At 43.9% G+C, this 27,227-nt stretch overlaps 1 protein-coding gene across 2 annotated transcripts in view; it reads left to right on the forward strand.

Annotated features, from left to right (window-relative positions):
- Positions 1-27,227, forward strand: part of ANKRD13A (ankyrin repeat domain 13A) — a 350,794-nt gene that overhangs the window by 171,985 nt on the left and 151,582 nt on the right. For both annotated transcript variants that reach the window (XM_085636228.1, XM_085636229.1), the window contains one exon: positions 14,346-14,476. In XM_085636228.1, coding sequence (XP_085492354.1) covers positions 14,346-14,476 — 131 coding nt within the window. The remainder of the gene's footprint in view (positions 1-14,345; positions 14,477-27,227) is intronic.

Below are 27,227 nucleotides of genomic sequence, written 5' to 3' on the forward strand. Positions count from 1 at the left end.
CCTCTGTGGGACCATGAATTTGAAATTTCACAGCATCCCATACAATCCCATTTAACACAGGCCAGGCAGTAATATTAACAAAAGTCTGGTCTCTCTTAATGATGTGTGAAGAGGAGTGGTGTGCCAAAGTTCCATCAATTAATCTAATTGCAGATCTTTCGGTGAGATAGTGTCCATTTACTAGACGAAAAAATACAACCACAAATCCAATCGACATAAACAAAAAAATAGATATGAGCACTAGCCAAATGTAAGTCCAAAGGGGAATTAAAAAATGTCTTTTAAACCAAACAGCAAAAATAGAGATTTTCGATGGGGCATTCGATATTGCAGAGTTAGTGTCAAATGAAAAACGGGACTGGTCAACTGCACTTGATTGTAAACCAGGCAACGACACATTTGTGGGATAAGTATACTCAGTATCTTCAACTGGACCACCAGTTGGTGGAGGCAATAAAGGATTTGTATCTGTGTGCATCTCGATGGCAATGTCAGGCTTGTTGGTATTTGCCGGAGCCAAAACATAATTTCTCAGCATTGCTGGACAAGAGACCGCTGGAGTCATACTAAGAAGAATCGGCCACTCTGTGTAGTTTGACATTGAAAATGGAGATGTACCTGTTATCCCTGCGACCAGGAAGAGGAGGTAAAATGACTGTTCTTGTACCCTGCACGCCAAGCACTGGAACTGGAGCATGATAAGAGGGGCCGAACTCCTCCTTGTTCTCCACCTTCTCACGGACCAGGTCACCAACTCGAGGTAGCCAGCCAACTATCGGAATCAGAAGTGCACCATCAGTTGTGGAGGGCACGTGTTAATTTGCAAGACTGTCTCGGGTCTCTTGTAGATTCTGTAATGCAGCAGAATGATCATCTACATCAAAGGGTGCAGCCGCCGCCATGTCTAGAGCATCAAGGTCCGGGACAAACAACTTTATGCCAAATTTCGAATGCGGTCCGCACACCCAGAGACCTTCTAGGGAGATTTAGTGCACGTTGAACGCTATACAAATGGGGCAACTAGTTCCTGCCACTACCTAAAACCCTAGCTGTCAGGGATTACTTTAAGTCACTGTTCATTCGCTCCACAACACTATTGCTCTCAGGCCGGTATGGAGACGAAAATTTGACTTGGACCCCCAAAGATCTCATGGCATCCTTGTACACCTTAGAGGCGAACGCTGGGCCCTGGTCTGAATGAAGGTTACACCATGCAAAAATTCCCACAAAGACACGCAAATCCCTGATGACAGTTCAAGCATCAGCACTCCGTTGTGGCCAGATCCATAGAAAACGTGTGCACGAATCCACTGCAACTAAGATGTACTTATACACAGTATCAGAGAAGAAAGGACCGCAGTGATCTAAAACACACCCAAGCGGTTTATTAGATATGTACAACTGTGTTTGAGGGGGACGTGCAGCAGTCGAAGGTTTAATCTCCTGTCAAATGTCACAGTTAAGGACATAAGCACGAGTCTGTTTATACAATCCGCGCCACCAGTAACGTTGTAAGATAGTAACAGTCGCCGAAACGCCGGCATGGGCAGAAGCCATACCTTCGTGAGCGGCTGTTATCAATGAAAGTCTGCAGTCCGCATTGGGAATCAATCTGTCACCAATGTCGTTAATTCACACATATGGAACTTTATCAGGACTTAAATGATAAGAGTATTTAGAAGGGAAACCCCGAGGGTAATTTTCACCCTCCTCTGTTGCAGCAATTTCTGCCAAGATGTCATCATCAATCTTACTTTTGGATCTTGTAACTGCTGCTACTAGATATGTTGACACTGCTGTATTCGCTGCTTCGTCAGCTAAACTGTTGCCAACAGCGTGGACACCTACGCGTTGGTGCCCAGGAGTATGAATTACATTCACGAGCGGCAGACGTAGTTTAAGTTCTGCGACTCGAAACCAAAGCATTTTATGCTTGATTGTGCTACCTTTGGAATCACAATACTCATTTTGAGACCAAAAGAATAAATTGTCGTTGTAAGACTGAACACAGTAAAAAGAGTCACTCACTATAAGAGTAGTCACTCGAGGATCAGCAAACTCCAGTGCAAGCACCAGAGCAGGAAGCTCTGCCAACTGGGCGGTACAATCACCCAATGTCTGCGTGTGCACGACATCAAACTTGAATTCACCATTCATGAAAGTACCAGCCACTATTGCGCAGGCTGCCGAATAAGCATGCTTAGATTCCGTCGCCGGTTGTGCCGGACCGTCAGTGTAAATGATACAATGGTAATCCTCAAGCGGGCGTAAGGACAGAGGAGCTAGATGAACAAATTCATACTGCAAATACTCCAGAGTCTGCAATGAGGCATCAAAGATGTAAGTGACATCCGGAGACGTCAAAGAAGTGGCCCATTGTATCCAACGCGGATGCAAAGCTTTAGAATTTGGTACACAGGCTTTTGTCATTGCCTCTAGGGCAGGATACGGTGTGACAACCAACATGCGTTTCTCTTTCAGAATCGCCATCTGCACTGCAGTCAAAACTTTTTCGACAGTGGAAAATCGCATTTCAGCCGAAGTGTACAGGTGTGACTTGTAAGCAATAGGGACTGTGTCTCTCTCATTGAACGTTAAGTACGTGAAACCCACTGCACCAGGCACAATTCTTATTACCAGGTTAGTGTGGTTATCACGTGTCAGTAAGTATTTAGAAGCAAGAAGATCTGCCTGCAAAGATTGCAGGATAGCTGAATGTTCTGGCAGCCAGCTCGATTTGGAAAAAGTAGGTTGTACCAAGGCATATAGCGGCTTGATACGCTGGGCATAATCGGGAATGTAAGTATGCCCGAAATTTTTAAAAACAGCAAAGATTGTAGTTTTTTCAGAGTTGTGGGATTGTGCAAACATGCTTGTTTCTCCAGGAAGTGAGGTGCTAAACCTCAACCTTCGTTGTTGAGTTCATAGCCCAAAAACAACACTGTATACTCTGCAATGTGTGATTTTGCAAAGTTAAATTTGTAACCGAAGTCCGCAAACATAACAATGATGCGGTCAACACGACACAGATGCGGCCATAATTTGTCGTCTGTGAGATAGATGTCATCAACATACGAGTACGCATCAGGGTCAATGCTCTTCAACAGAGAGACTACACGCGCGGCAAAGACACCAGGGCTGTTTTTGTAGCCCATGGCTAATCTTTTAAACTGTTTCTGTTTGCCGCCAGAAGTAAAGGCTATCCACTGACTGCTAATAGAGGACAGGTTATGGCTATAAAAGCCATTGGAGATGTCAAGTGTGGTCTTAAACCTTTTTCTTACGAGACTATCAACGAGGGCAGAACTGTGGGTATTCTGTACCGCGCACGTTCGACAATGAGAGTTCAAATGCCGGTAATCCAAAACTAGGCGGTACGACCCATCAGGTTTGGTTACAGTGAAAAGAGGACTATTCATGGGTGACACATGTTTCAATTACACCTTGATATTCCAATTGTTCAAGGATTTCTGCGACGTGAGCTTTAGCTTCGCGGCGCATTGGATATTGGGGTTGTGGCATAGACCGTAACGGAATCTCATGGCTTGGTGATAATTTATTCGACCCAACCTGAGTACGGCACAACGCCGGAGCAAGCACCTGTGTCCACTCTTCTGCAAAGTTCTGAGCTTGCTCCTTCGGCACAGTGTGCGCGAAAGATGGGAGGATTACCTCCTCCCCTCTAGGAGCGGCCAAAATGAAAGCTGGGGTCAGTCCGCCTCTGCTAGCAAAATGTCATATGTAGAGGTCAGATTTCACCCCAAAATCCCTTTTATGGAACGTTGTATGTCACCTTCAATTAAAAGGACTATGTCATATAGTCTGTCAGGGGGAGCCACTCTAGTGTCAGTAGTTTCTACAGAAATAAATGTGTCAGTTGCTGCCGCCTTCTGATATGGACGCAGAGCTTGCAGCACTATTGTAACCTCTGCTGCGCTGTATAGCAGCATTAGTGCCCATGTCAGGTTCCGAAGCTGCGTTCTCACTACCTGTGGCTTACCTCGCTGTTAGTGCAGCAACTTTCTTTTTCTGAAATGGGGGTCGTTGACGTGCAAACTCTTCCTGCTTGCCTTTACCATCAGCCGGGCGGGGCTGCTCACGTCCTTGTTGGGGTCCCCGACCTTTGCCACGTTCTCCTCCACCGGACTGTGAGACCGAAGTTTCCTGTGAAGAACGAGGAGAACGTTTTTCAGGAACCTGAAATCTATCAGGAGACCTAATTCTAGTGCGATCGCGCAATTCATAAGTGCGTTCAGTAGTCACTTGTACTGGCGACGCTGGCCGAAACCCCTGTTTCTGTTGCTGCTTTCCCTGTTTCTTAGTTTTCCAATTCCGTTTAGGAAAAGCTGGACGGTCGTCTTTAGTAGACGTAACCCTCTGAGTTTGTGGTTGCTCTGTTGTTTTAGCAAAAGGCTTAACCCCTAAATATTGCGGCCAATGGTCTTATAAGCCTCCGCAATAATTTCTGGTAACTGCCGGGGTTTATCGAAGTCTGCGACGAGGCGCTGCTCATTCGACACTTGAAAGTTAACCACATCTCCCTTGAAGTTAGCAAGGATGAGATCAGCAACTACGTCGAACACGCCGACAAGCCTCATTCCCAACTCTACGCCCGCCTCCGTACTGTATTGATCCTGAACATGTTTGATCACGGAGAGGAGTACAGTCATAGACGGTGTGCCGAAGCACTTCGAGTAGACTGCTGCAAACACTTTACCCCAGTTCTCACAATCAGTTACCTCTGGGACGAAGTCTTTCTGCAAACTAATGGTAAGGATCCTGTGTTTTTCCACTGGAGTAGAGTTAGGAAACACTGCTTCCAGCTGGTCAAATTTCTCAGCAAGCCAATAAGGCATATCGTCCTTATTCTGGGGGCGCATGCCCAATAACGCATTAACCATGACGGGACTAATAGTAATCCCGGCCGGTCCAGCTGGTTGCATCGCAACCCCAGGTGCCCCCACCTGGACATTGCGAGAGACGTATTGCACTAAAGCCCTATGTACCGTAATCAAGGTGGTATGGAGTTGACGTAAGTCATCCAGCGGGGCTTGCAAATAATGTGTATGCGGTGTAAACCCGACCAAGACTGGCCAAGTGGCCCCTGGAATAGACAAGGGACCCAAACGAACCGGTGTAATGGTGTGAGGGAGGGCGCCATTGAACCAAATACGATGCTGCCAAGCAGAAATAGGAATTTCCTGCGTCCTATACGGCGTGTAATTAGCTGGGTCCGCCGTAGGAGTGTATGTGTGAAACGTCTTATCATCCGCATTCACCTCCGGCAAAGTAACCCAAGAGTAAAACAGCTCATAGGGAAACGATGCATCGGCACTCTCTACAAAGATAATAGACATCCCATCGTCGGGCACCCCGAACTGCGTCAAATGACGCCGGAGAGGTGCGCGACTATGCGCTGCAATAGCGACTTCAGCCATAAGGACGCAGAGAAGAAAGCAATCTATTTTAAACCGTAGCACAAAAAGGGTATACGATAAAATGAAAACCTTTTTAATTGTCAAGCTTGAAAGAACCTATATAGTAACTATTTAGGTAGGTTTAAACCGTCACTCCCGTCAACCGGAAACCAGAGTGAGGGTGTTGTGGACAAATATAAGCACTACTAAGGCGTCTCAATCTCAAGACCAAAACGTTAGGTGCGCCATGTTGCGGGGATTCTGCTCAAGCACAGAACTATGCACAGGAATCCAGGACCTCAGTGAATTGTGGTGTACCAAAAAACTCACCTCAGTACCCAGAACCCCTATCCGACTAGCATCAGTGTCTCATTCGTTCTCCGTATCATCTCGAAGCTACCAATGATTAGACAACCCAAAACAAGCGACTTAGAGTACTCTCAGGAATGGTGGGAATCAGAAACACCTTTTCGTTATTATTCTCTTATCAGTCCACAACAAGAGTAATCAGAGACACGGAAAAGTTAAAATGTTTATTTTTAATTACGTGCTCTAAGTTGCAGTACTTTGGCTAACATAAGCAGACAAATGATTAAAAATAAAACCATCAGCATTGTTACAATACCTTAGAAAATGAAGGGAGAAATCATATTAAAAATGATGGTGGGAAACAAGTCCTGAACCATCCTCCCTTCGCTAGTAAACTAGTTTTATAAACTAATAGAAGGTCTCTAGGTTTGAATGGGGAACCCCATACCTCAAAGATCAGCTTAGGTGAATCACATCACAGGATCAGCTCTGCTCTCTGTGTCTGGAAAGGTTTTCTCCAAGTGTCTGAATCATGCATGCAAATGCAATATTAAAGGCACCCGAGTTTCAGATATTTGCTGCTGCGTGCGTGTTGTGTCTAGAGCGCGGGCCGATCAACCTGAATTCAACAGCATACATTGTTATTTGACCTTGACGGCTTCTGCACACAGTGTTCAGACTAAGGTCGTGATGCATGTCTAGGGATGTGAACAACAGACCGTTCTCATGTGAAGAAAAAGCAAGCAAGCAGTTTTACTTGTAATAACTACCTGTAGTGTCGTGTGCAAAAGCAGCAAAGTGGCAAAATGGCGTTTGAATTCTAAAGCGCTTATGCTAACATAGCAATGTGTGCACATAAAACACTGTCTCCACTACACTAAAAGGTATATATAGATCAGGTATGTAGTGAAAAAGTAAAATTTGTATTGCCCCATCTTGGTTGGGCTTGCAATAAGGTGTCTGTAATATGGAAAGTCCTGAATCCTTACTCATGTTTGTAATGGTCTATATTTATAATTTCTGATAGAGACATCTAGTCCCATATTCCTCATCTTTTGAATATTCCCAGGCGTCAGACTGCATCCGGAAGCTTTTCAGCAGTACCACTGTGCGCAAGAGGGTGGTGCCTTGGGGATTCGCAGCGACGCCATTCCACTCCATAAATGATGTCCAAGGTTTATATAGATGCCACACCCATGCACTGAAGTCAATTTCTTAATTTCTGTGCATCAAGACAGATCACTACGCCACCCCAGTTTGGATTTAGCCATATGCAAATCAGTCTTGCCCTGCTCCTCATGGGAACCGTCCAGCCGGAACTTCCAAGCCTGGTCCTCCCTGTACCGGAAACACGCATCCTAGGACCGGTTTTGGGGTTTCAGGCTAGCTTGAATCCAGTGGCACAGCAAGCAAGGGAGCCACCTCTGGGCATACCCATCCCACTTAAGGCGAAAAATGCTGCAGCAACAAATGATGGACAGAATACTGAATAAATCAAACATTTACCCCCATTCAAGAGATCCAGGTTAAATCCATCATTCTTTTGCTCACAACGCTCCCCAGTTTGGACTTGCCAGTTCGGGCAGGACAGTTCCCGTGAGAAGCTGGGTCAAGACTGATTTGCATACGGCTGGGTCTAAACTGGGGTATCATGGTGAGAAAAAGAACAATAGATTCAATCCAGATCTCTTGACTCTGGGTGAATGTCGGATTTGTTCCACATTCCGTCCATCATTTGTGTCTCATTTGCTTTCTCGCCATAAGTGTGCTGGGTATGCCCAGATGTAGGTCCCCGGCTCACTGTGCCACTGGATTCAAGCTAAAGACACACAATTGATGGACGGAATGCAGAACAAATCAAAACATTCACCCCCAGTCAAGAGATCTGGGTTAAATCCATCATTCTTTTGCTCACCATGGCACCCCAGTTTATACTTGGCCATATGCAAATCAGTCTTGACCCTGTGCCTCATGGGAACAGTCCAGCCGGAACTGCCAAGCCAGGTCCTCCCTGGACCGGAAACAAGCATCCTAGGACCGGTTTCGGGGTTTCACCCCTCTTCAGCTAGGATAGCTTGATTCCAGTGGCACAGTGAGCCCAGGACCCACGTCTGGGCATACCTGGCGCACTTAGGCGAGAAAGCAAAAGGCACACAATTGATGGAAGGAATGCAGAACAAATCAAAACATTCACCCCCAGTCAAGAGATCTGGGTTAAATCCATCATTCTTTTGCTCACCATGCCACCCCAGTTTAGACTTGGCCATATGCAAATCAGTCTTGACCCTGTGCCTCATGGGAACAGTCCAGCCCGAACTGCCAAGCCAGGTCCTCCCTGGACCGGAAACAAGCATCCTAGGACTGGTTTTGGGGTTTCATTTATGTGTCTTTTGCTTTCTCACCCTCTGTTTGCTGAGTATGCCCAGACCTGGGTCCCGAGCTCACTGTGCCACAGGATTCAAGCTAGCCTGGCTGATGTGGGTGATACCCCGAAATCAGTCCTAGGTTGCTTGGTTGAGGTCCATTTGATAATGAAGAAAATGGCTGCTCAGTGAATTACAATATTTGCCCATGATCACATCATTTTAAACCAGTCAGTGGATCAAAATCATTACAATAAGGTCAAGTAGATTATTTAAGTCACTAGACCTGCAGTTCTAGTAAACTTGTTATGGTTTACCAAGACTTGCTTTGGCAAACCTCCTGTCGTCTTTAGGGTTTTCTGTTAGTGGCCTACGATTGGGTCAGTGGTAGGCCCCTTTCCTTTATGTACTGGAGCGGACAGTGGTGACAAATGAGGTGGATATTAGAAGCCTTTGGTCCCGGCTCTACATCCACATTCTGGAGCTGAGGGCCATCCATCCCCTTTGCGATAAAATCTTTCCTTCCGTCCAGAAGAGAGAGGCTGGTAGAGGTGCTTACGGACCACACCACTGCAGCAAACAAGGTGGGGTGGGGTTGCTGATCCTGTACCTCAGACAATGGCAGGATCACCAAAGAATCTTACTGGTGGTGAAACCATCTGCCATGGATTATTGAATGTCAGTGTGGGCGAGCTCAGCCATCGGCACCTAGCACATCAAGAATGGCAGTATGATCCAGAGGTGGTTTCATGGTCTATTCCACATATGGGTAGAACATTGGTTCAATCTGTTCACCAGCCCGGAAAACACGTAATGTCGGCACTTCTGTTCGTTGGAGTTCTGAGGCGTCTCTCGCTCATTTTTTTTCTGCCTAAAGTGGAATTCGGGACACCTTAATGACTTCCCACAGATTCTACTCCTGCTCAAGTTCTCAAGAAAAAAAATGTTACAGACTGGTTCCATGTCATCCTAGTGGCTCCAGATGGGGCACAGCGAGTATGGTATCCAGAACTCCTGGGCTTCGACATATGTCCTCCGATCAAGCTGCCACTCCGGCAGGACCTGCTGTCACAGCTACAGAGCAGGGCTCTAAATCCAGGCCCAAACATTACCTTCATATTTGGAGATTGAGTGACAACAGATGAACAAATTTGATCTTCTCCCCAGAGTAGTTGAAGTTATCTTGGCAGCCCGGTGTTCCTCGACAAAACTGCATATGCCTGTCATTGGGACAAGATTGTGGCTTGGTGTGGTGCTCACTAAATTGCCCCTTTTGGGCTGTACTGTCTGACGTTATTTGTTCTGTCTCTCGCCCGGTAAGACTTTGCTCTGGACACAGTTCAGAGTTATCTTTCGGTCCTCTCTGCCTTCTATTGGTTGCCTGATCAGCCCTCTTTGTTTAAATCACTGGTTGTGATACAATATTTTTAAAGAGCTGCAAAAGGTTTTCCCCTTCTCCTTCTGTCATGCCCTAATGAGACCTTAATATTGTTCTGACTTACTGCTGCGCACTCCATTTGAGGCATTTCACAGTTGTCCCTTATGGCTCCTGTTAGACCTGACAGCCTTAGGGTTGAATTCTCCCAAACATTTTGCTTCCCTCTCTCCATTTTTATGACTCGTTTTTGCTGGTTTTAGGATGCTTTGCACTTTACCACTGTTAATCAGTGCTAAAGTGCTTATGCTCTCTCCCCATAAAAATGCTAATATTGGTTCATTTGCATATTTAATTTACCAATAAGCCCCTAGTAAAGTGCACTACATGTGCACATGGCCTGTAGATTGAATGCTGCTTGCTAGTGGACCTCCAGCACCGATTATGCCTCCCACATAAGTAACCCCTTATCCATGTCTCAGGCCTGCCACAGCAGTGTCTGTGTGGGCAGTTTCACCCTGCCATGTCGACCTGGCAATTAAACCCTCTTGCCAGGCATAAATCTTCCCGTTTTACACATAGAGGTCATCCCTTAAGGTAGGCCTTGTATAACCCACTGGGGAGGGTGCAGTGTCCTCTAGCTGGCCTTGCGCTCCATCGCAGGCGCCTAAACTTTTGACTTTGTCCCGGTCCAGTGTGACCAACTCTTTGAGCGCTATTTGCTTCTAAGTGTTATTTTTGTATTTAATTTTTTAAAAATCATATCTCGACTTCTACTTATTGGATTTTTGTCATTTTGGTCTGGTCTTATTTATAAAATTTGAATCTATTTTTCTAACCTGGTGTCAAGTTTGTTGTGTGGAATTTTCACTGTGATACTGTTTGACGTGTTTCACAAATACTTTACACGTTGCCTCTTAAGTTAAGCCTGCCTGCTCTGTGCCAAGCTACCAGAGGGTGAGCACAGGTTAATGTAAAGTGTGTATCTGACTTACCCTGACTCGGATTGGGGTTCTCTCTTGGATAGGGTGTATACTTCTGCCAACCAGAATGCCAGTTTCTAACAGCTCCTTAGTATCAAGACTGTGTTTCTCGTTGCCATCATCTCAGCACGGAGTGTGAGCGAGCTTCAGGCTCTGTGTGTCAGTCCACCATACAACCATACACTTTCTTCTTCCCAGACAAACTGGTTCTGCGGACCTGGGCATCCTTTCTGCCGAAAGTTATGACGCCTTTCCATTTTGGTCAAACCATCACTCTTTTATGAAAAGAGAGAGGGACCCTTTATCACCACAGGGGTAGGGTACCAATAGACTAAAGTCAAAAGAACAATCCCCTTGGGAACAAATATTCAACCACATCAACTGATTCTCACGTCCACCACCAAACTTAGTATCAGTCGCCCAGAGTCAGCCAAACACAGAGGTGCAAACTGGATGAACTCTACGCATACGGAGGCAGAGTACCCCGTGCTGGAACCCCGTTGGTAGGAACGTGTATCCGCCGGACAGATACGTTTTTAATGAACACACAGTGTGGAGTGAGAACGAGCCTTCCCTCCTGTTGATGTATGAAAAGAGACGAAATTAGCCTGGGCTTTTTTTTTATAATTAAACAGATTGGGATTTGAGCCACCTTGCAAATAAATCACTATTATAGGAAGTGAACCATAGAAAAGAAGCCTGTCAGCCCAAAATGAGAGTGTGATGGTTCTCAATCAATCTTACATTAAGCTGTGTACGGAGAGGAACGTAGCCCACATTTTTTAACTGTACCCTAGTCGGGCAGTATCTTTTTCTGGAGAACTTCACAAACAAGGTGGGAAGATATTGGCTTTCCTGAAGAAGGAGGGGGTTATAGATCATTGGACCCACTGACACGCGTCGATGCTGTGTTTTTTTAATACATCACGGATCAATGACAAGTGCAACACTTTATGGTTATCGTTTGACAAGAATATGTTAATCTGATTGTGTGCATCTAATATCCCAATTCAGTCTGACCATGGTGATGTCTTCTTGATTTGAAAATATTTTTTCTTGCTCCTTTTCCCACTCGCTGTTGATGTTTTTTAACCTGTTTATGTATTATTAATTATTTGTTTATAATTGAACGGCACATTTGAGTATTACATTTTCCTATAAAAAGTATGTTTTTTTAACTCTGTGATCAACTATTTTATGTACAAACCATCACTCTACCAGCATTTTATGCTCTACTTCACCCCTTCTATGGAGGAGGCAAAAGTTAATCGCTTAGACCCTAAGAGAGCACTGCACTTTTACATAGATCGCACCAAAAAAACACTGGATAGACTATCAACTAGTTTTGGGGCTCTCTGGAGTGGAAAAAGGCAAAAAGCACAGAAGAGAACCATCTCCCACTGGATTGTGCTCTGCATCAAGATCTGCTATGCAATGGTCAAAAAGCAGCCTGTGGGAGAACTACATGCCCATTTGGGCCAAAGCTGCTACCACTGCGTGGGAATACAGAGTCCCTGCCCTAGAAATTTGTTAGGCGGCTACATGGGCGTCTCTCCACACGTTCACTTAGCATTACTGACTCGAGGGGCATTTTGCCTGCCCTGATCTGCAGGGCCTTCTGGTTTGTATCCATTCACAGACCCACCTCTGTATAGTTATTTCTTTGGTATCTATTCAGAAGGAGAGGAACCTGCACCAAAAAGTCTATCAGAAGAACAAGTTACTTACCTTTGGTAACTCTGTTTCTAGCCGCAGATTCCTAGCCAATCCTCCCCGTTCTATGTTGGACTATATCCATGAATAAGATCCTATGTCTAGGTATCTGCTCACAAAAGCCGATTTGCTTTTGGGGCCCTGCGTCCAGGGGCGTGGACAGTTTGAAATGTCCCTCCGTGGGAGTGGCCCCTATGTAGGCTCTGCATGTCATTTCCGGAGTGTATTGATGTCAGTGCGGAGTCCCAAGGCTCCACCTTCCAATACACAGGGGTACTGCTGAAAGTGTTCAGGTGCAGTGTGACGCCTGGGGAATATTCAAAAGGTGAGGAATCTGCGACTAGATAGATTTTCTACCAGAAAGAGCATTACCGAAGGCAGGTAACTTGTTCATATATAATACATAACTGGTAAACGGTGTAATTTGGGCCATATTTCCATCGAGGGGCTTGAGTGACTTTTAAAACCCACAAGGAAAAAAGCCAAGTTGTTTATAAATTCCACCCGAGTCCCAAACGCCAATTTGGACCATAGTACACATCTTTTACGTGTATTTTGTATATTGCATGATTTATTAATTTATTTTTGTACTCTTTAGAAAGATGCGGAGCGTTTGACAGTCACTTGTTTAGTATTCATTGTTTGCCTGAGACTGCAGATATGTCTGGCACTGCTTTGAGAAATGTGTGTTTTTGTTGGGGATAGTATGCTAATATTTAAAATGTAAAGTGTGTTGTAAGGAAACTAAAGACGTATTTGGAAGTGTACTTCTCTTTTGTAGTACATTGAATCTATGGAGTAGTTTCAATTAGACATGACATATATATAAATCTGTGTTTACTGTATTTAGTTTTACATATTGGGGGAGATTCTTCTGTAGATTTTTGCATCAAGGCTGGCCCTCCAAGGGTGAGCATGTGAGTTGTGAAGATTAATGATTGAAGAATCAGAATGTCAATATAGACCATGCAGAAAACTGTTGTAGATTAACATTAGGCTAAGAATTCTCATAGATAAGGCTTGTATTTACAAGCGTTCCTTGATAAGCAGTAGTGTGCCAAAGCATATGCTTTGTGCAGGACCAGCATACTAGTTGGTCAGTTTCTACAACATAGATATAAGGAAGGATAGTAGAGTATTCTACATTTGAGAAAGGATAGAGACGTGGCTGGGCACATGCAGTGAGGGCTCAAGTAGTGAAAGCAACACTGATTGTTTCCTCCAACCTACAGATTGTGAAGTGTTCACTATGTTGGCCCTTCCCTGGTAACCTGGATTTGACAAAAAGGGTGTGAAAAAGATCTTTAAAATAATTTTCACCTCATATCCAGTAGTTGGTGCCCTACTTCATCATCGGGTTCACTCCTGATTGGGAAACAACTTTGACTCATAGTCCTAACGCGTGTGTCCTAACGCTTGTTAGCGTAGACAATTGAAGGTGCATTAATAGGTCTAGTCTCTCTCATCTTCTTTTTAGCAGCTTCAGGTTTTCCATACACTTGAGCTTGTGCTACACGTGGACATGTACCTGCATGTGGCAACCTTATCCCATCTTCTTATACTCCAAATGCATGTAAACTAAAATTGTGTGTTGCTATATGAAGTTAAATTTGAACGAGGCCGGCCTTCTACATGATTACAAAAACCAGTTCCTTGACTCTAGGCCCTCATTGTCTGTTTGAGCTGTCATGTTCAATATTTATTTCAGCCCTAACTGGTCTCAAGCGTTCACTAAAACTTTGAAGTTTGTTTTCACTGTCACCTGTGTATAAATTAAAACCAAAGAATATCACCCGATTGCTATCCCTGGCATTGCAGCTGAAGTCTTCGTTTTCCTATGAGAGAACAGACCACAATGTAGTGTTTGATGCAGCCCCTTTTCTGTATAGCCAGATTTATCTTACATGGGGGAAACCAACAGAGGGACCCATTCTAATTGGTAGATTACAAGAAGCTGTATTATAACTGATATAACACTAGCATAGGGAGGTTATACTATTTTTTGCTTTACATATTCCTCTCTCTCCTAATATGTTAATAATGAAATCAGCATTCGGAGAAGTGTTGACTTCAAGCTTGGGGTGCAAGTTCATCGAATTTCATGGGATTTATGGCCTTCCATGAAGCACATCACAAGAGATTTATTAACTTGTATATTCTTGGCTCTAAAATACTTTTCTTACAGGACCTAGCAACTGAGTTTGCAACTGCAAACAACCCAACAGCTATTACTCCAGAGGAATATTTTGATCACCAATTTGACCTTAACGACAGGGATATTGGAAGACCTAAGGAACTCAGCATTAGAACACAGAGGTAAGAGAATACATGATGAATTAATTTCCTTGTTTGCTAACTGTTTTTATTTGTTATTGTTGTCGTAATCAGCAATTGATACTAGATACAGAGTAAGGCAGCGTATGCTACTCAGACGTACTCTTGTACAGTTTAGCCACTGTCCACCTGCACCTTACATCAAGTATTCATAACTTAAGACATGCACCTTATGAGAAGTATGTTTATTGCAACATACAGTTATGATGACACCATTGAATTACCAGACCTTCTGACGACTACTAAGGCAGTAGATGTTCTAATGTCTTTAGTCTTTACTTTTCTATTTGAGTTTATCATCTATATCAATCCAATGCCATTTTTAAATGGCATATGCTTACCCATTGATGAAGTGTTTTTGTGAACCAATATGCACACACTTAAGTCGATCACAGGAAATGGATTCATCCTAACTGTTGCTTGTACCTCTTTCTATATTGAGAACTTTGCTAGTGATGTCAACACGTTGGGGCAGTAGGGAAATGTTAGTGTTCATGAAATATTCTTTTTTTGAGTGCAGGCATCTCTTCAGGTTTCATGAATGTTATTTACATTAAAGTCAGTTCCGTAGAGGACTTTGCATCCTGGTACAGTAGCAGAAATCTTAATTTGGGAGTCTCTCCTTTATCAATACATAGTTGCTTTGAATGCAGAATGAGATACATCCTACACAAATTAAAAATGTATCCGGCAGAACGATCCCCCCCTAATTGTTCGCTCAATTGAAAAGTACCACCTCTACTAGTAATTTTTCAGCCAAGTCATTTGCCCATTTGAATGGGACAAAGAAAAACTGACACTAAAAGAGGGTGATTTTGGGTAGGATGATATAAGATAGGGTGAAGTGGAAACAAGGAGATAGTAATTATGTCTATCTCCCGCTGCGAGTGTCATAGTGCCTGTGTCACTAACATTGGAACATTATTGACCCAACCAGGAAGAAGCACACCGTTGGGACAGGGGGCTGACATACAGACAACTTTCTCCACTCTTCTCTACCGATCAGAATAAAATATTTGTGATCTACAGAATAGTAGAGTTCAGTGTCCCTATACCCCATTACGTCTGCTACCCCAACCATAGGGGGTCTTAATGTACCTGCAATTGTTCAACATTTGATAGTGTGCTATTTGGAGGGTAAAATGTTAAAAGTATATGGTTGAACATGCTTACCCTGTTCGCCCATGCAACAAAACAAAATTAGTGTCCCATGATGTCTTGATCTTAGGTTTCTTTTGGAGTCCTCCTTTATTGTGCACTTTCCTGAGGGTTAAAGAGTTTGTTTGATTTTTTTTGCATTCTCTGAGGTTTATGGTGGATCTTGTGGGTGCGTCGCCACAGATAACTTTGCAGTCATTTCACTGAGATAACGTCAGGGCCATGCTGCGTTTAATGCAGTAGCTTACCTGTATGAAAGGAAGGTTTTTTTCATGGCATTGTTATTGGTAGATGTTTTAACAACCGCAGAGGTTTGGTGTGCGCAGGAGTGCCCTGGGGCAAGCTGATGGTCTTAATTGATTGATTGGGAGCAGACGTGTGAATTTCTCTGTCTTTTAGAAAGTTAGATTATCAGCTGTGGTACAATCAATTAATTTAGGTTTAGGTTTAATGCAATTGAAAGGCAGGTCGTTTTTGTACATTTGTCTGTTTCAGACATGTGACATTTTTATGTGAATCTATATTGTTACCCATTCACTTTTGGAGTTGAATATCATCTGTGTACATTTGAAATTGCAGTTGCAATGTGTGATTGGCTAGGTGAGTGGCCTCATGTAGATTCTGAAGAATAGTATGACCAATCAACTGGAACTCTACAGTGATATGCATAGGTGAGGATGCACAAGACAGCACTGTCATCGAAGACTGCTAAAGAGTTCTTAGAATCAGCAAACAAAACGTGTATATAAGGTTCTAAATCCTGGGAGGATTGCCAGAAATACTGAAGAGCAAGAATCTTAACTGGAGAACAGAAGTAAATACCTTCCAGACTGAAATATAGTGTTAAGATTGTAGAAAGGCTGTAATAGTAACTGATCAGGACTGCTTCACTTGGGCCTTGTACAGTACATGGCAGGATGCCCTTGGCATCACTCAAGGCTCAGGATACAGTATTCTAAATTAGGTGCAACTCATTTTGCATAATACAGTAATATGCATTTATGAACAAAACAGGACTTTAAATTGTTTCTTGTCAGAAATCAACATATAACACAAATTAATCAGAACTAAACAGAACCTTTAACCAATAATACAAAATCTCAAATAAACCTAAACCATGACTCTTTCTAACAAAATGTATACCACAAACACAAGAAAATGTAGTGGTGGCAGTCCTTGCTAAGCGCCTCTAAGGTTTCTGGTTCGTGGGGCAGATGGGGAAAGTGTATTACCAGCAAACAAGATAGTTAAAAGTGAGTAGCACCTGTGTTCTCACAGAACAATGTAAGGGACTAGAATCAGTCACTGAGTAAAAAGCTACCTGACAAACTTTCCATAGATCCAAGATGTTGCCCTCCCATCGCTTGGTATTGGAGTTTGAGGACTTCAGCCTGGAGCACTCTGTGTGATGGTCAGGCTTGGCATTTGTTGAACCTGGGACAGTCCTTTAAGGGTGTGAGTGCACCATTACATACTTATGACTATTAGTTCATTGCCTTTATGACAAGGACAATGAACTCGGCCGGTCTGTATTACACTCCCAATGATAATGGGAGGCATTGAAGGGAAGACCGGGTAGGGAGGGGCGAGAAGTACTGTCTTCTTCAATCAGGCACTGGGCAGAAGGAGATTTTAGATACGTGTATGGTAATATATCAAGAGGGAGCTGTTGCAATGCTCCGTCGCCTCCAGCCACCGACTATCTTTTCCACACATTCCAATGACCTCACCCCTGACATCTCTGCATTCTATGGCACACAGGATGCAACACATATCCCTCCTTAATAAACAAAGAATTGTGACAAATACAATGACTTATAAGATACATGAAAAAATCTAAACCTCTTACAACATTATGAGCAACCCCCCACAAACAGATTTAGTACACAACATAATCACTAACCCACCTGGGTGCCTTCTGAGATCTCCCTTGACTTGGTTAACATGGGGCAGGTATGAGCCTGGCAACCCTTTTCACATTCTGGGATGGTTTAGTGGTGAGGTATCCTGCCAACTTAACCACCTTCTTTAGACTGCCCACATTTCTGTCACCTTGGCGCACTCTGTAAGCTTTTACTTTTTCCACCTGCAAGGGAACCGAGAACTTGGATAAACTCTTCATTCCTTTGCATTCACTTCGCACATGCACCCAATTGCCAACCACCATGTCTCTGGCTCTCGCATTGCCCACACCAACTCCACTTCCAAAACACAGATCCGCGCTTTGCCTCTGCACTCCTTTGGATAATAACATTCTCGGTTTCCTACCCCTCGTCACCTCAAACGGCATCTTACCAGCAGCACTATTGGGGTTAGTACAATGCGCCCTTATCAGTTTCTTTACAGGCTCCTTACATGAACCACTGTGACACAAAGCCAGTTGCAATCCCTACTTGAGCATTCTTTTCCACTTTTCTACCAAGCCGTTCTCTTGCGGGTAATATACTGATGAACGGATGTGCTCTACACCCAAGTTCTATAAAAATCCACCATGTTGCTTGACACAAACTGCACACCACTGTCTGTTAATATTATTTCAGGAACACCTTCTCTATAACAAATTACCTACAGGAAACATATCACCTCTCGAGTCTTGACTTGACTGGTGAATTTTCCTCAGTAGCAAATAGGGTCCGAAGGGATACTTCAGAGACCCAAAGGTTGAAGAGATCCTTCTGAAGCTAAAGGAAAGGCGATACATACTCCCACTGAAACAATCTTAACTCAAACATATTATCCTCCCTTTCAAAGAGAAGTGATTAAGTAGAAAGGGAAAAGAAAACCCATACTCCACTGCACTTAGAGGTGGGAAGAGGAGAAACCTCTTTTTATATATAAACCTCACCCACTCTAGCAGTGCCATGCTTCATCATTGGGTTCACCCTAACTCCTAAAGGTCAGGGTGGGCTCTACCAGGTTCCGGGAAACACTTTAGAGAAGTCTTAATTTTCTTTTATTTATTTTTTTACATTTAATAAAAATCTCTAATGCACCCCATGGTATCCATTATTTGTGGGCTGAGCCGGGAAGATTAAAAACTATGGGAAGGGGCAACCAGGATGGTGTGGTCCTATGACCCTAAGGTAAATGGCGCCAACGTGTTTCTGCCCTACTCTATTGGCTTATGTAGGGTTGGGTTGTTGGTCCCATACAGTCTGTTAGTAATGCTAATTACTTTGTTTAGTTGTATCTGCCTAATGATCGCAGCACAATTGTTTCATAATAGACTACAATAGTTTCAATAAATGTATTGCAAACTTTGTTTTCATGTCTTTTTTCCTGTTTACTAGAGGAATGCATGAGTGAGTAAGTGAGTCACGAAAGGGAAGAATCTGCTTCCACAATTCCCTTGAGGACTAGAGGGTCATGTTTGAGGTAGCCAAAATGACCTGCAACCCCGGGAAGGTTAGAAGTTCATGTGAGGCACTGTAAGTTAGCAAGGATAGGTCCGACAGACATCGACGTAGTAGAGAGACTCAGTTGCTACATTCTGACATCCTGTTGTCCTAACACACAGTTCTGTGTTACCAGCAGAATCTGTGCTACACTCACACTAGACACTATCCAGTCTTTTTCATTCAATTGTGTTCTTCTGGGATAACGACTGGCAATCTCGACAGTCAGCCAACACTTTTTATTTTCTGCAAATATTTAACAGCATGCGAATACTCCAGCATCCTCATCATTCATCTTGCAATCTTAGCAGAAGCTTTGCCTGCCCCTTCATGGTGAAAATAGCCACCAATGGACGAAGGCCTGATCGCAAAACAAATTCCGTTTCTCCACACAACCTTCTTGAAATGACAAATTCCCCACCAACATGCCAAGGCCTCACTCTAAATAGTGGAATATGACAACTTTGCCCCTCTGAACGGTTTTATTGCTTAGGCTATAACCACTTCCTTGCCCTCACAGCACTGCAAAAACACTACCCCCCAAGCCCACACTGCTGGCATCAGTACAAATTAGACTCTAGAGTGTCAAATGGTTTTAGCGAGGGAGCAGATGCTATATCTTTCTTTTAATCTACAAATTTCCTTTCGCACCCATCACACCAATCAAATTTGCAGTTTTTCCTCATCAATTTTCTCATACATACCGTTTTATCAGCAAACCTGGGTATGAATCATGAGTAATAATCAGCAAGACTTAAAGCACCACAGCTGATCTTTGTCCTTAGGGAAAGAGCATCTTGTATGTTCCTTACCCGTGTCATCTTGGGCGACACGCCATCCTCATCCAACCATTGCCTTAGGTATTCTTCTCCTTTGTTTTTAATATTACACTTTTCCTGTTTGTCAACCCTTACTTCTGCAACACTGCTAACACATCATTTAACACTCTGTCATGCGTCTCCTTATTTTGTCCAAATATTAGTATATCTTCTTGGAAATAGGCTACATTCTGCATATCATGGAACAAATTATGAATTGCTCTTTGGAAGACCACAGATGTCGTTGTGAAACCAAAGAGATGCGTACAAATCAGTATGCACCATCTGGTGTGATGCACGAGGTTAACGGCCTAAACTCTGGATGCAGGAAAATCTGGTGATACGCAGATGATAGATCCAACAAGGACAACAGTTTTGCCCCCTTAACTAGTGCCACCATATCACTAATGTTAGGCAAGGGATGTCTGTCCACCCATATCGCAGTGTTGAGATCTACACACATTCATAATTCACAATTGGCTTTCTTCGCTAGAACAATAGGAGCCAACCACTCAGATGCCTTCTATTTCCTCTATGATGATCTCCTCTCACAGTCTGCGCAACTCCTTCCTTAAAGGTTCCCTAATGATGAATGGTACGGGCGTGCTTTGTGCATCTTGGCCTTTATTCTTTAATATTATGTGAGAAAATATCTTTCAATAAACCCTGTTTTCACTGAAAACTTCTGGAAATTTCTGTCTCCAAACATTCTCCAACACACCATTTGCACTAGATCCATTTTTATCTGCAGTTCTATCCCTTGCAATATACACCTTGAATTGAGTAGCCACCCCATGGAACTCCAAAACGCCTTCAAAATACCTCACCAGATCGATAGGCTTATTGCCATACGCCACCAGTTTAACATTGGGCAGTTTCACAAACTTGTCTGGAAACTTGCTCATGTGATGTTCTCCAATCAGTTTATATCGAGCTCCTGAATTGACCATTACCTGAACTTCTACATTATTGACAGTTATTGTGCAGAAAGGGTTATCCATTTGATTCACCACCTATACTTTTCTGACCTGCAGTAAAAGTTCTTGTGGTGTAGTATTTTCTCCTCTCTTCAAGCAACGGTATGGGAGGCTCTCTGACGGGGACCTGCCTACTAAGAGGGAGGGGAGACCTTTTTTAAATAAAGGTAGATGGGGATATGTTCTCCTAGAACGTGACTACAAAACAAATGAAGGTATCCCTCTACCTAAATAAAACTAGAGTGCACTTCATGGATATATACCTTCTTTGTGAACAAAGAAAAAGGTGTCTTTTTTTCTTTTTATGTATAACTCTCAACCAGTCTAGTAGTGACATGCTTCTTCATCCGGCTGGTCCTGGCCCCTAAAAGCTCAACCGTATTCCAATGAACTCTTTGAATATTATGGTGACCGATGGAAGCTAAGTATAATAAAAATGTCTCATCCAAACCTAGATATCTCTTTATTCCACATCCTGAATAGGCTGAGTCCTGTCCCCCACAAATGGCTATATACCCCCTGTAGTGAGCCTGGAGCTAGAGCTGTGAGGTAGGACCTCTGTGCACTTCAAACTTTGAAGTCGCCTTCACTTCAAAGGCACAACTGTGTATAAGTACTGGGTTTCTCACCCCACCAAATTAGACGCTACTGGTCCTGTGAAGAACTGTCAGGAGGAAGGACTGATGTGTGGCTACAAGGACTTCTACTCTGCTCTACTGCTGCTCCGGAAGAACTGCTTTGCTGCATGCTACCCTCTGCCCTGTTGAGAAAGGACTGGACCCATCTCACTTGAAACCAGAGTAACTCCAAGGGCATGCTGACCTCTCATCAACCTGCAGCCACACCGGGAATTTGCTACCTGCACTACTTGCCCTGCCAAGTGGTGCCAATCCAGCCCTGGGTGCTTGGAAGTGGGTATAAAGTGCTGCAACTGTTAAAAATTCACGCATCGATGACGTTGTGGCGATTGGAACTGGCGCATCTCCTTCAATGCCGACTCATCGCGTACCTCACATCACTGACTAAGCAGTGCATTGCTTACAGTTCTTGAAGCATCGCCTACATCCTGATGCTCGAATATGATGCATCTCCAATTTGAGAAGCTCAAACACGACGCATCACCTTCGATCCAGTGGTTCTACTCGCCTCTTTGCTTCTCGCATCTGAACTCGGTCGACAACTGATCCTAGGTACTTTTCAGTGGGCCAAGACTGGTCCATGTATCTGACTCGCGCTCCATTGCGGTCACCCTGAACTTTTGGATTTACCACTTGTCAACCATGACCAGATGTCCCCGGTTGGCGCGTTTAAGCACTATATTTTTATTTAATCTGTATAAATTCATAACTCTGGTTACATTTATTGGATTTTTGTCATTGTGGTCTTGTTTTTTTCATACAAATCTAAGCTATTTTCCTAAACTGGTGTGGAATCTGTGTGTTTTTTCCCACTGTGTCACTGTTTGAAGTTTTGCACAAATACTTTACACGTTGCCTTAAGTTAAGTCTGACTGCTCTGTGCCAAGCTACTAGAGGATGAGCACAGGTTAATTAATGGTGTGTATCTGACCTACCCTGAACAGGATTGTGGTTCCTGCTTGGACAGGGTGCATACCTCTGTGAACCAGAAACTCAATTTCTAACAGCATGGCTAAAAAATATTCTAGCTAACGTGTTGAGAATTTTCAATTCTATTAAGGACTCGAAGGCGAGGATTACACTTTCTCTTTCTTTGCTGTTTGATAAACATAAATTTCACAGCAGCCAGTAAAAGAAATTCTTTAATAAAGACATTTCCCAACATTCCTTCAATTACATCCCCATCTGTACACCAATTAGCCCACCCCTGGGGTAATATATTGCAGAGCCACCATATTGAGTCCTCTTTCTTTCCTAAACTGAGGAACTGTCTTGTGAACCTGCATAGAACTGTTGCCAACGCAACAGGAGTAACAACACTGTGTTCACTCGACACAACGGTCCAGGGACAGAACTGTCTGCTGGATCATCCTGAGGGGGAATTGGAACACAGATCAACCTACTTGATGTCATCATTGTTTTGGCCTGAACCTTAAGGAAAGCTGTGTAATCTCTAAACCATAACCCGATGAATTACAAACAACGTTGTAAAGTATGACTTAGGGAGGATTAAAGTGTCATGCAATATCTAGACAAAAAAGCTTGCAAAATGCTCAGCGTGGGATAATCCTCTCCTCAGAGGCCTTCATACTATTGAAAATTCTAAGCGCGTTAGCGAGATAAACATTTATTCAGTGTCCGGACCGAAAGCTTCAGATTAGGGTTGGTCAAAGCTGATCTAGCACAACTGAGGCGACATCCAAAATAGGTTTACAGTATAAGTTCTTAAAGGTAGAATCGGATGACCATAGTTGGGAACCCAATGGAAAGTATTTGGAAGCCATTGCTCCCCTGACTGAATGGGCACCGAATTTACTTGTGTCAATACCTGCCTCCCCCAAGAGCCTTTTCACCCATCTCGCTAGAGTGGCTGAAGATACCAGATTGAAAGGCTTCTGAATGGAGATTAAAAGTTGACCTCTGACGGACTGGCGGAGTTCCCTAGTACGGTCTTCATATTCTTTCAAACATTGCACAATGCAAAGCTTAGGATTGTTTGGGAAATGTGGATATGTAATTTGTCTTGAACAAGTTTTTGTTCTCCTAGATCAGGTAAAAGAGGCCCCATGGGGGAAAACAATCTGTGTTCGATCTAGTGCTTTCACATCCGAGACTCTCCTGTAGAACACTAGACAAAGGAGCATTGTCAGTTTCGCTGAAAGCTGCTTCTGGGAAAGATCAAAGTAAGTGGGCCATCGTTTTGAAAATGAGAGACCAATGTTCACATCCCACAAGTATATTTGGGACATGGAGAATTGGCAAGGCGAATACCTCTCATAGCTCTACTTACCAGAGGGTGATCTCCAATAGGTCTCCCATTCACCAAGGAAAAACCGGCAGGTGTAGCCGAGCTATAGATATCAACAGAGGAATAGACTAGTCCAGAAGAAACTAATTCAGTTAAGACCTTGATGACAAAGGTAATGGAGGCTCCTAAGGGATCCAGACTCAGTTTACTGCACCAACCCAACCATTGTCGCCAAGCTGAGGTGTATCACTTATGAGTGGCATCGGACCAAGAACGGAAAATGAAGGATTCAGATTGTTCAGAAAGGCAGGCAGAGACTATCGTTCCCTGAAATGCTCCACGCCATCAGAAGGAGATAAGTAACAAGTTTAGTTTAGGGAAGGCTTCAGCTTCGTCGCAAACAACTGCTCCAGGCACTGGATGGTACTTGGGGTGGAAACAGCGAATGAATATGTCAAAAAGCTCACTCTAGAAATTGCTGATCTTAAGAAAGAGATACTACAGGATAGTGCCCTCTCCAACGCCAAAGAGGCTCTTGAGCGGGCGGAAAAAAGTTTGACTGAGTTCAATACTATAACCCTAAGCAAGAAACTCGACAAACTTGCCAAAGACATAAGAAACTATGACAAAAGGTTGACTTATCCATACCTAGTGGATGAGTATTATCAGCAAGACAGCCAGGGCTTCTTTACTAATCGAAGCAGGCAAGGTCCCCGAAGGTTTTATACCTTCTCGTACTCCTCCCTTGGTAGTGGTACAGATTCAGACTCCGATAGACCATCCACCAGCAACCAGAGTAACCTGGGATACCAAGGGAAATTTTTTTTAGAGGAAGGCTCACGCGAAACAAACAGGGGTGGTGGTGCAGAGCGGGGATGGGGACGAGGGAGAGGTTGGAACAGATCCAGAAACATGCATCAGAACAATCAACGAGTGAGGTTCTACCCATTGGAAGCACACGGCGAAATCTCCACACGCAGGCAGACATACAGGTGGTGACTACTCCCCCGTGATACTCCTGGATCACGCTCCGGCAATCTCAATCTCCACCCCTTTCTCTACACTCAGCCCTACCTCACGGGTCAACACCCTGGTTCCTAACCTTACTATCACAGGCACTCAGGGACATGAACAGTCAATCCCGATTAACCTAGGAACCACTAGACTAGAGCCGCAAGCCTCCATACTTAACTCTACTACCAGACTTGACCCCATAATCAACCTATCAGATTATGACTTGACCCCTACAGAAAAGAAGGTGTTAGCTAAGGGCCTTTCATTTGTCCCCACAGTAAACCCTGACTCCTTCACAATCAAACTGGAAATGCAAAAATTCTTCCGGAAGATAAGGTTGAAATATTACTTTAGTAAGAATACCTACAACCCACCACTCACAGCTACACCCTTTATACCTGTGTCCTCCTTCACACCTGGTACTTACCTTCTGAGCCAGAGGATCCTGGCGTTCGAACAAATTGTTCTTCAAGAAACGATGGAACTCTGGTCAGACAATAGATATATCAAACACAACATCAGAAAGGAAGAAAAATTGGCCTTGAACACCCTTCGCCTAAACAATACCATCGTCATCAAGGCGGCGGGTAAGGGTGGAGCGGTTGTAGTACAGAACACCAGTGACTATGTGGATGAAATTGAACAACAGCTGGGAGTCAAGGAAAGTTATCTCCCCATACCCCGTGATCCCACGGGTGAAATCAGATCACTCATTAAACAACTGACCGAAGAAGGCGTCAGGGAAGGTTTTTTGAGCATACCTGAAAAAGAGTTCCTGAATAACAAAGAACCCAGGACTCCAACAATATATACTCTCCCCAAGGTTCACAAACGTCTAGGAAAACCTCCCGGGCGACCGATTATCTCGGGGTGTGGCTCTGTTCTCGAACCACTCAATAGGTTCATTGACCATTTTCCACAACCCTGGGTCACTGAGACGAAATTGTACGTGAGGGACACGATGCATATTATCCAGCTCTTGGAGGGCCAAGCATTTGACTCAACAAGCCAGTTGTTAGTAACTGTTGACGTCTCGTCTCTTTACACGTCAATACCCCAGGCCACGGCCATTGAGGTGGTAAGAACCACTTTGGACAAACGCCCTAGACCACATTGGATTCCTACGGACTTCTTGATCACCATGCTGGAAATTGCTATGCAGAAAAACTAGTTCATATTCAAAAACCAGTATTACTTCCAATGCAAAGGCGTGGCGATGGGCGCTACCTATGCCCCCAGCCTGGCCAACGTCTTCATGGATAACTATGAGGAGGAACACCTGTACTGTGTTGACAACCCATTCATTGACTCCATAGCGATTTGGAAACGCTATAATGACGATATAGTTATGATTTGGACGGGCTCTAAAGAAGGACTCAGAACCTTTGAACACTGGCTGAACGGCAGGTCACGGGATATTCAGTTCACCATAAACTACAGTGATGCTTCAATTGATTTCTTTGACCTCACATTCCGTGTAGATGATGGTCTGCTTTACTGTGACCTCTACTGAAAACCAACCGAAAGGAATACACTACTTAAATATGAGTCCAATCATCCCCGCAACCTGAGAGACAACTTGCCCTATGGGCAATATCTACGACTGAGGAGGAATTGTTCACGGAGAGACGACTTCTTCAGAGAAGCTGATTGTCTTACCAAACGTCTAAAAGATTGTGGATACCCCACAGGCCTGCTGAAGCGAGTGAAGAAACGAGCATGGTACTGTCTGAGGGAACAACTTCTGCAACCCAAAGAAAAAAAGACTGGAACGGAAAGCATGGTGTGTGTCACCACGTTCAATTTGAAAAGCAATGACATAAGGAAGATGATCAAAAAATACTGGAATCTGGTAGCACCGGACCTGAAAACCACTGGACATCCCCTGTTCGCATTCAGGAGGGGCAGGAATATCAGAGACAATGTGGTCAAGGCTTACCTTGAACCACCAAAACCATTGGACTCGCGGAATCAATTGGGTCTCCCACCCATTACAGGACACTACAAATGTGGCTCATTCAAAGCCTGCCCACTTATCATTGATGGGTCCACATTCACACATAATAACCGGATATACAAACTGGCAGGTTTCATCAACTGCAATAGCACCAATGTTGTGTACGTAATCCTTTGCCCATGCAAGATACCTTACGTAGGACAAACCACACAGAAAGTAAAAGCACGGATCTTACAGCACATGAGCAGGGTTAGATGCAAACTACAGGGAGCCCCCCTAGTAGAACACTTTACCACACACAACCATTCCCCAGAAAGTATCCGATGGAGGGTGCTGGAAAAAACCTATCCCCACCCCAGGGGTGGGTCATTATCAGCAACACTTAATTCGAAAGAGTGCAGATGGATCCTCTCTCTTAACTCTGTGTCCGGTGGCCTTAATGAACATGAAGAAACAGCAAGACAGTTGGGTCAGTTGTAGGCAGACTCCCTTCTGTTCTGCCAAAATGGTTGAGCCATTGCTTCTCGT

The sequence above is a fragment of the Triturus cristatus genome, chromosome 11, assembly GCF_964204655.1.
Source record: "Triturus cristatus chromosome 11, aTriCri1.1, whole genome shotgun sequence".
Taxonomy (NCBI): domain Eukaryota; kingdom Metazoa; phylum Chordata; class Amphibia; order Caudata; family Salamandridae; genus Triturus; species Triturus cristatus.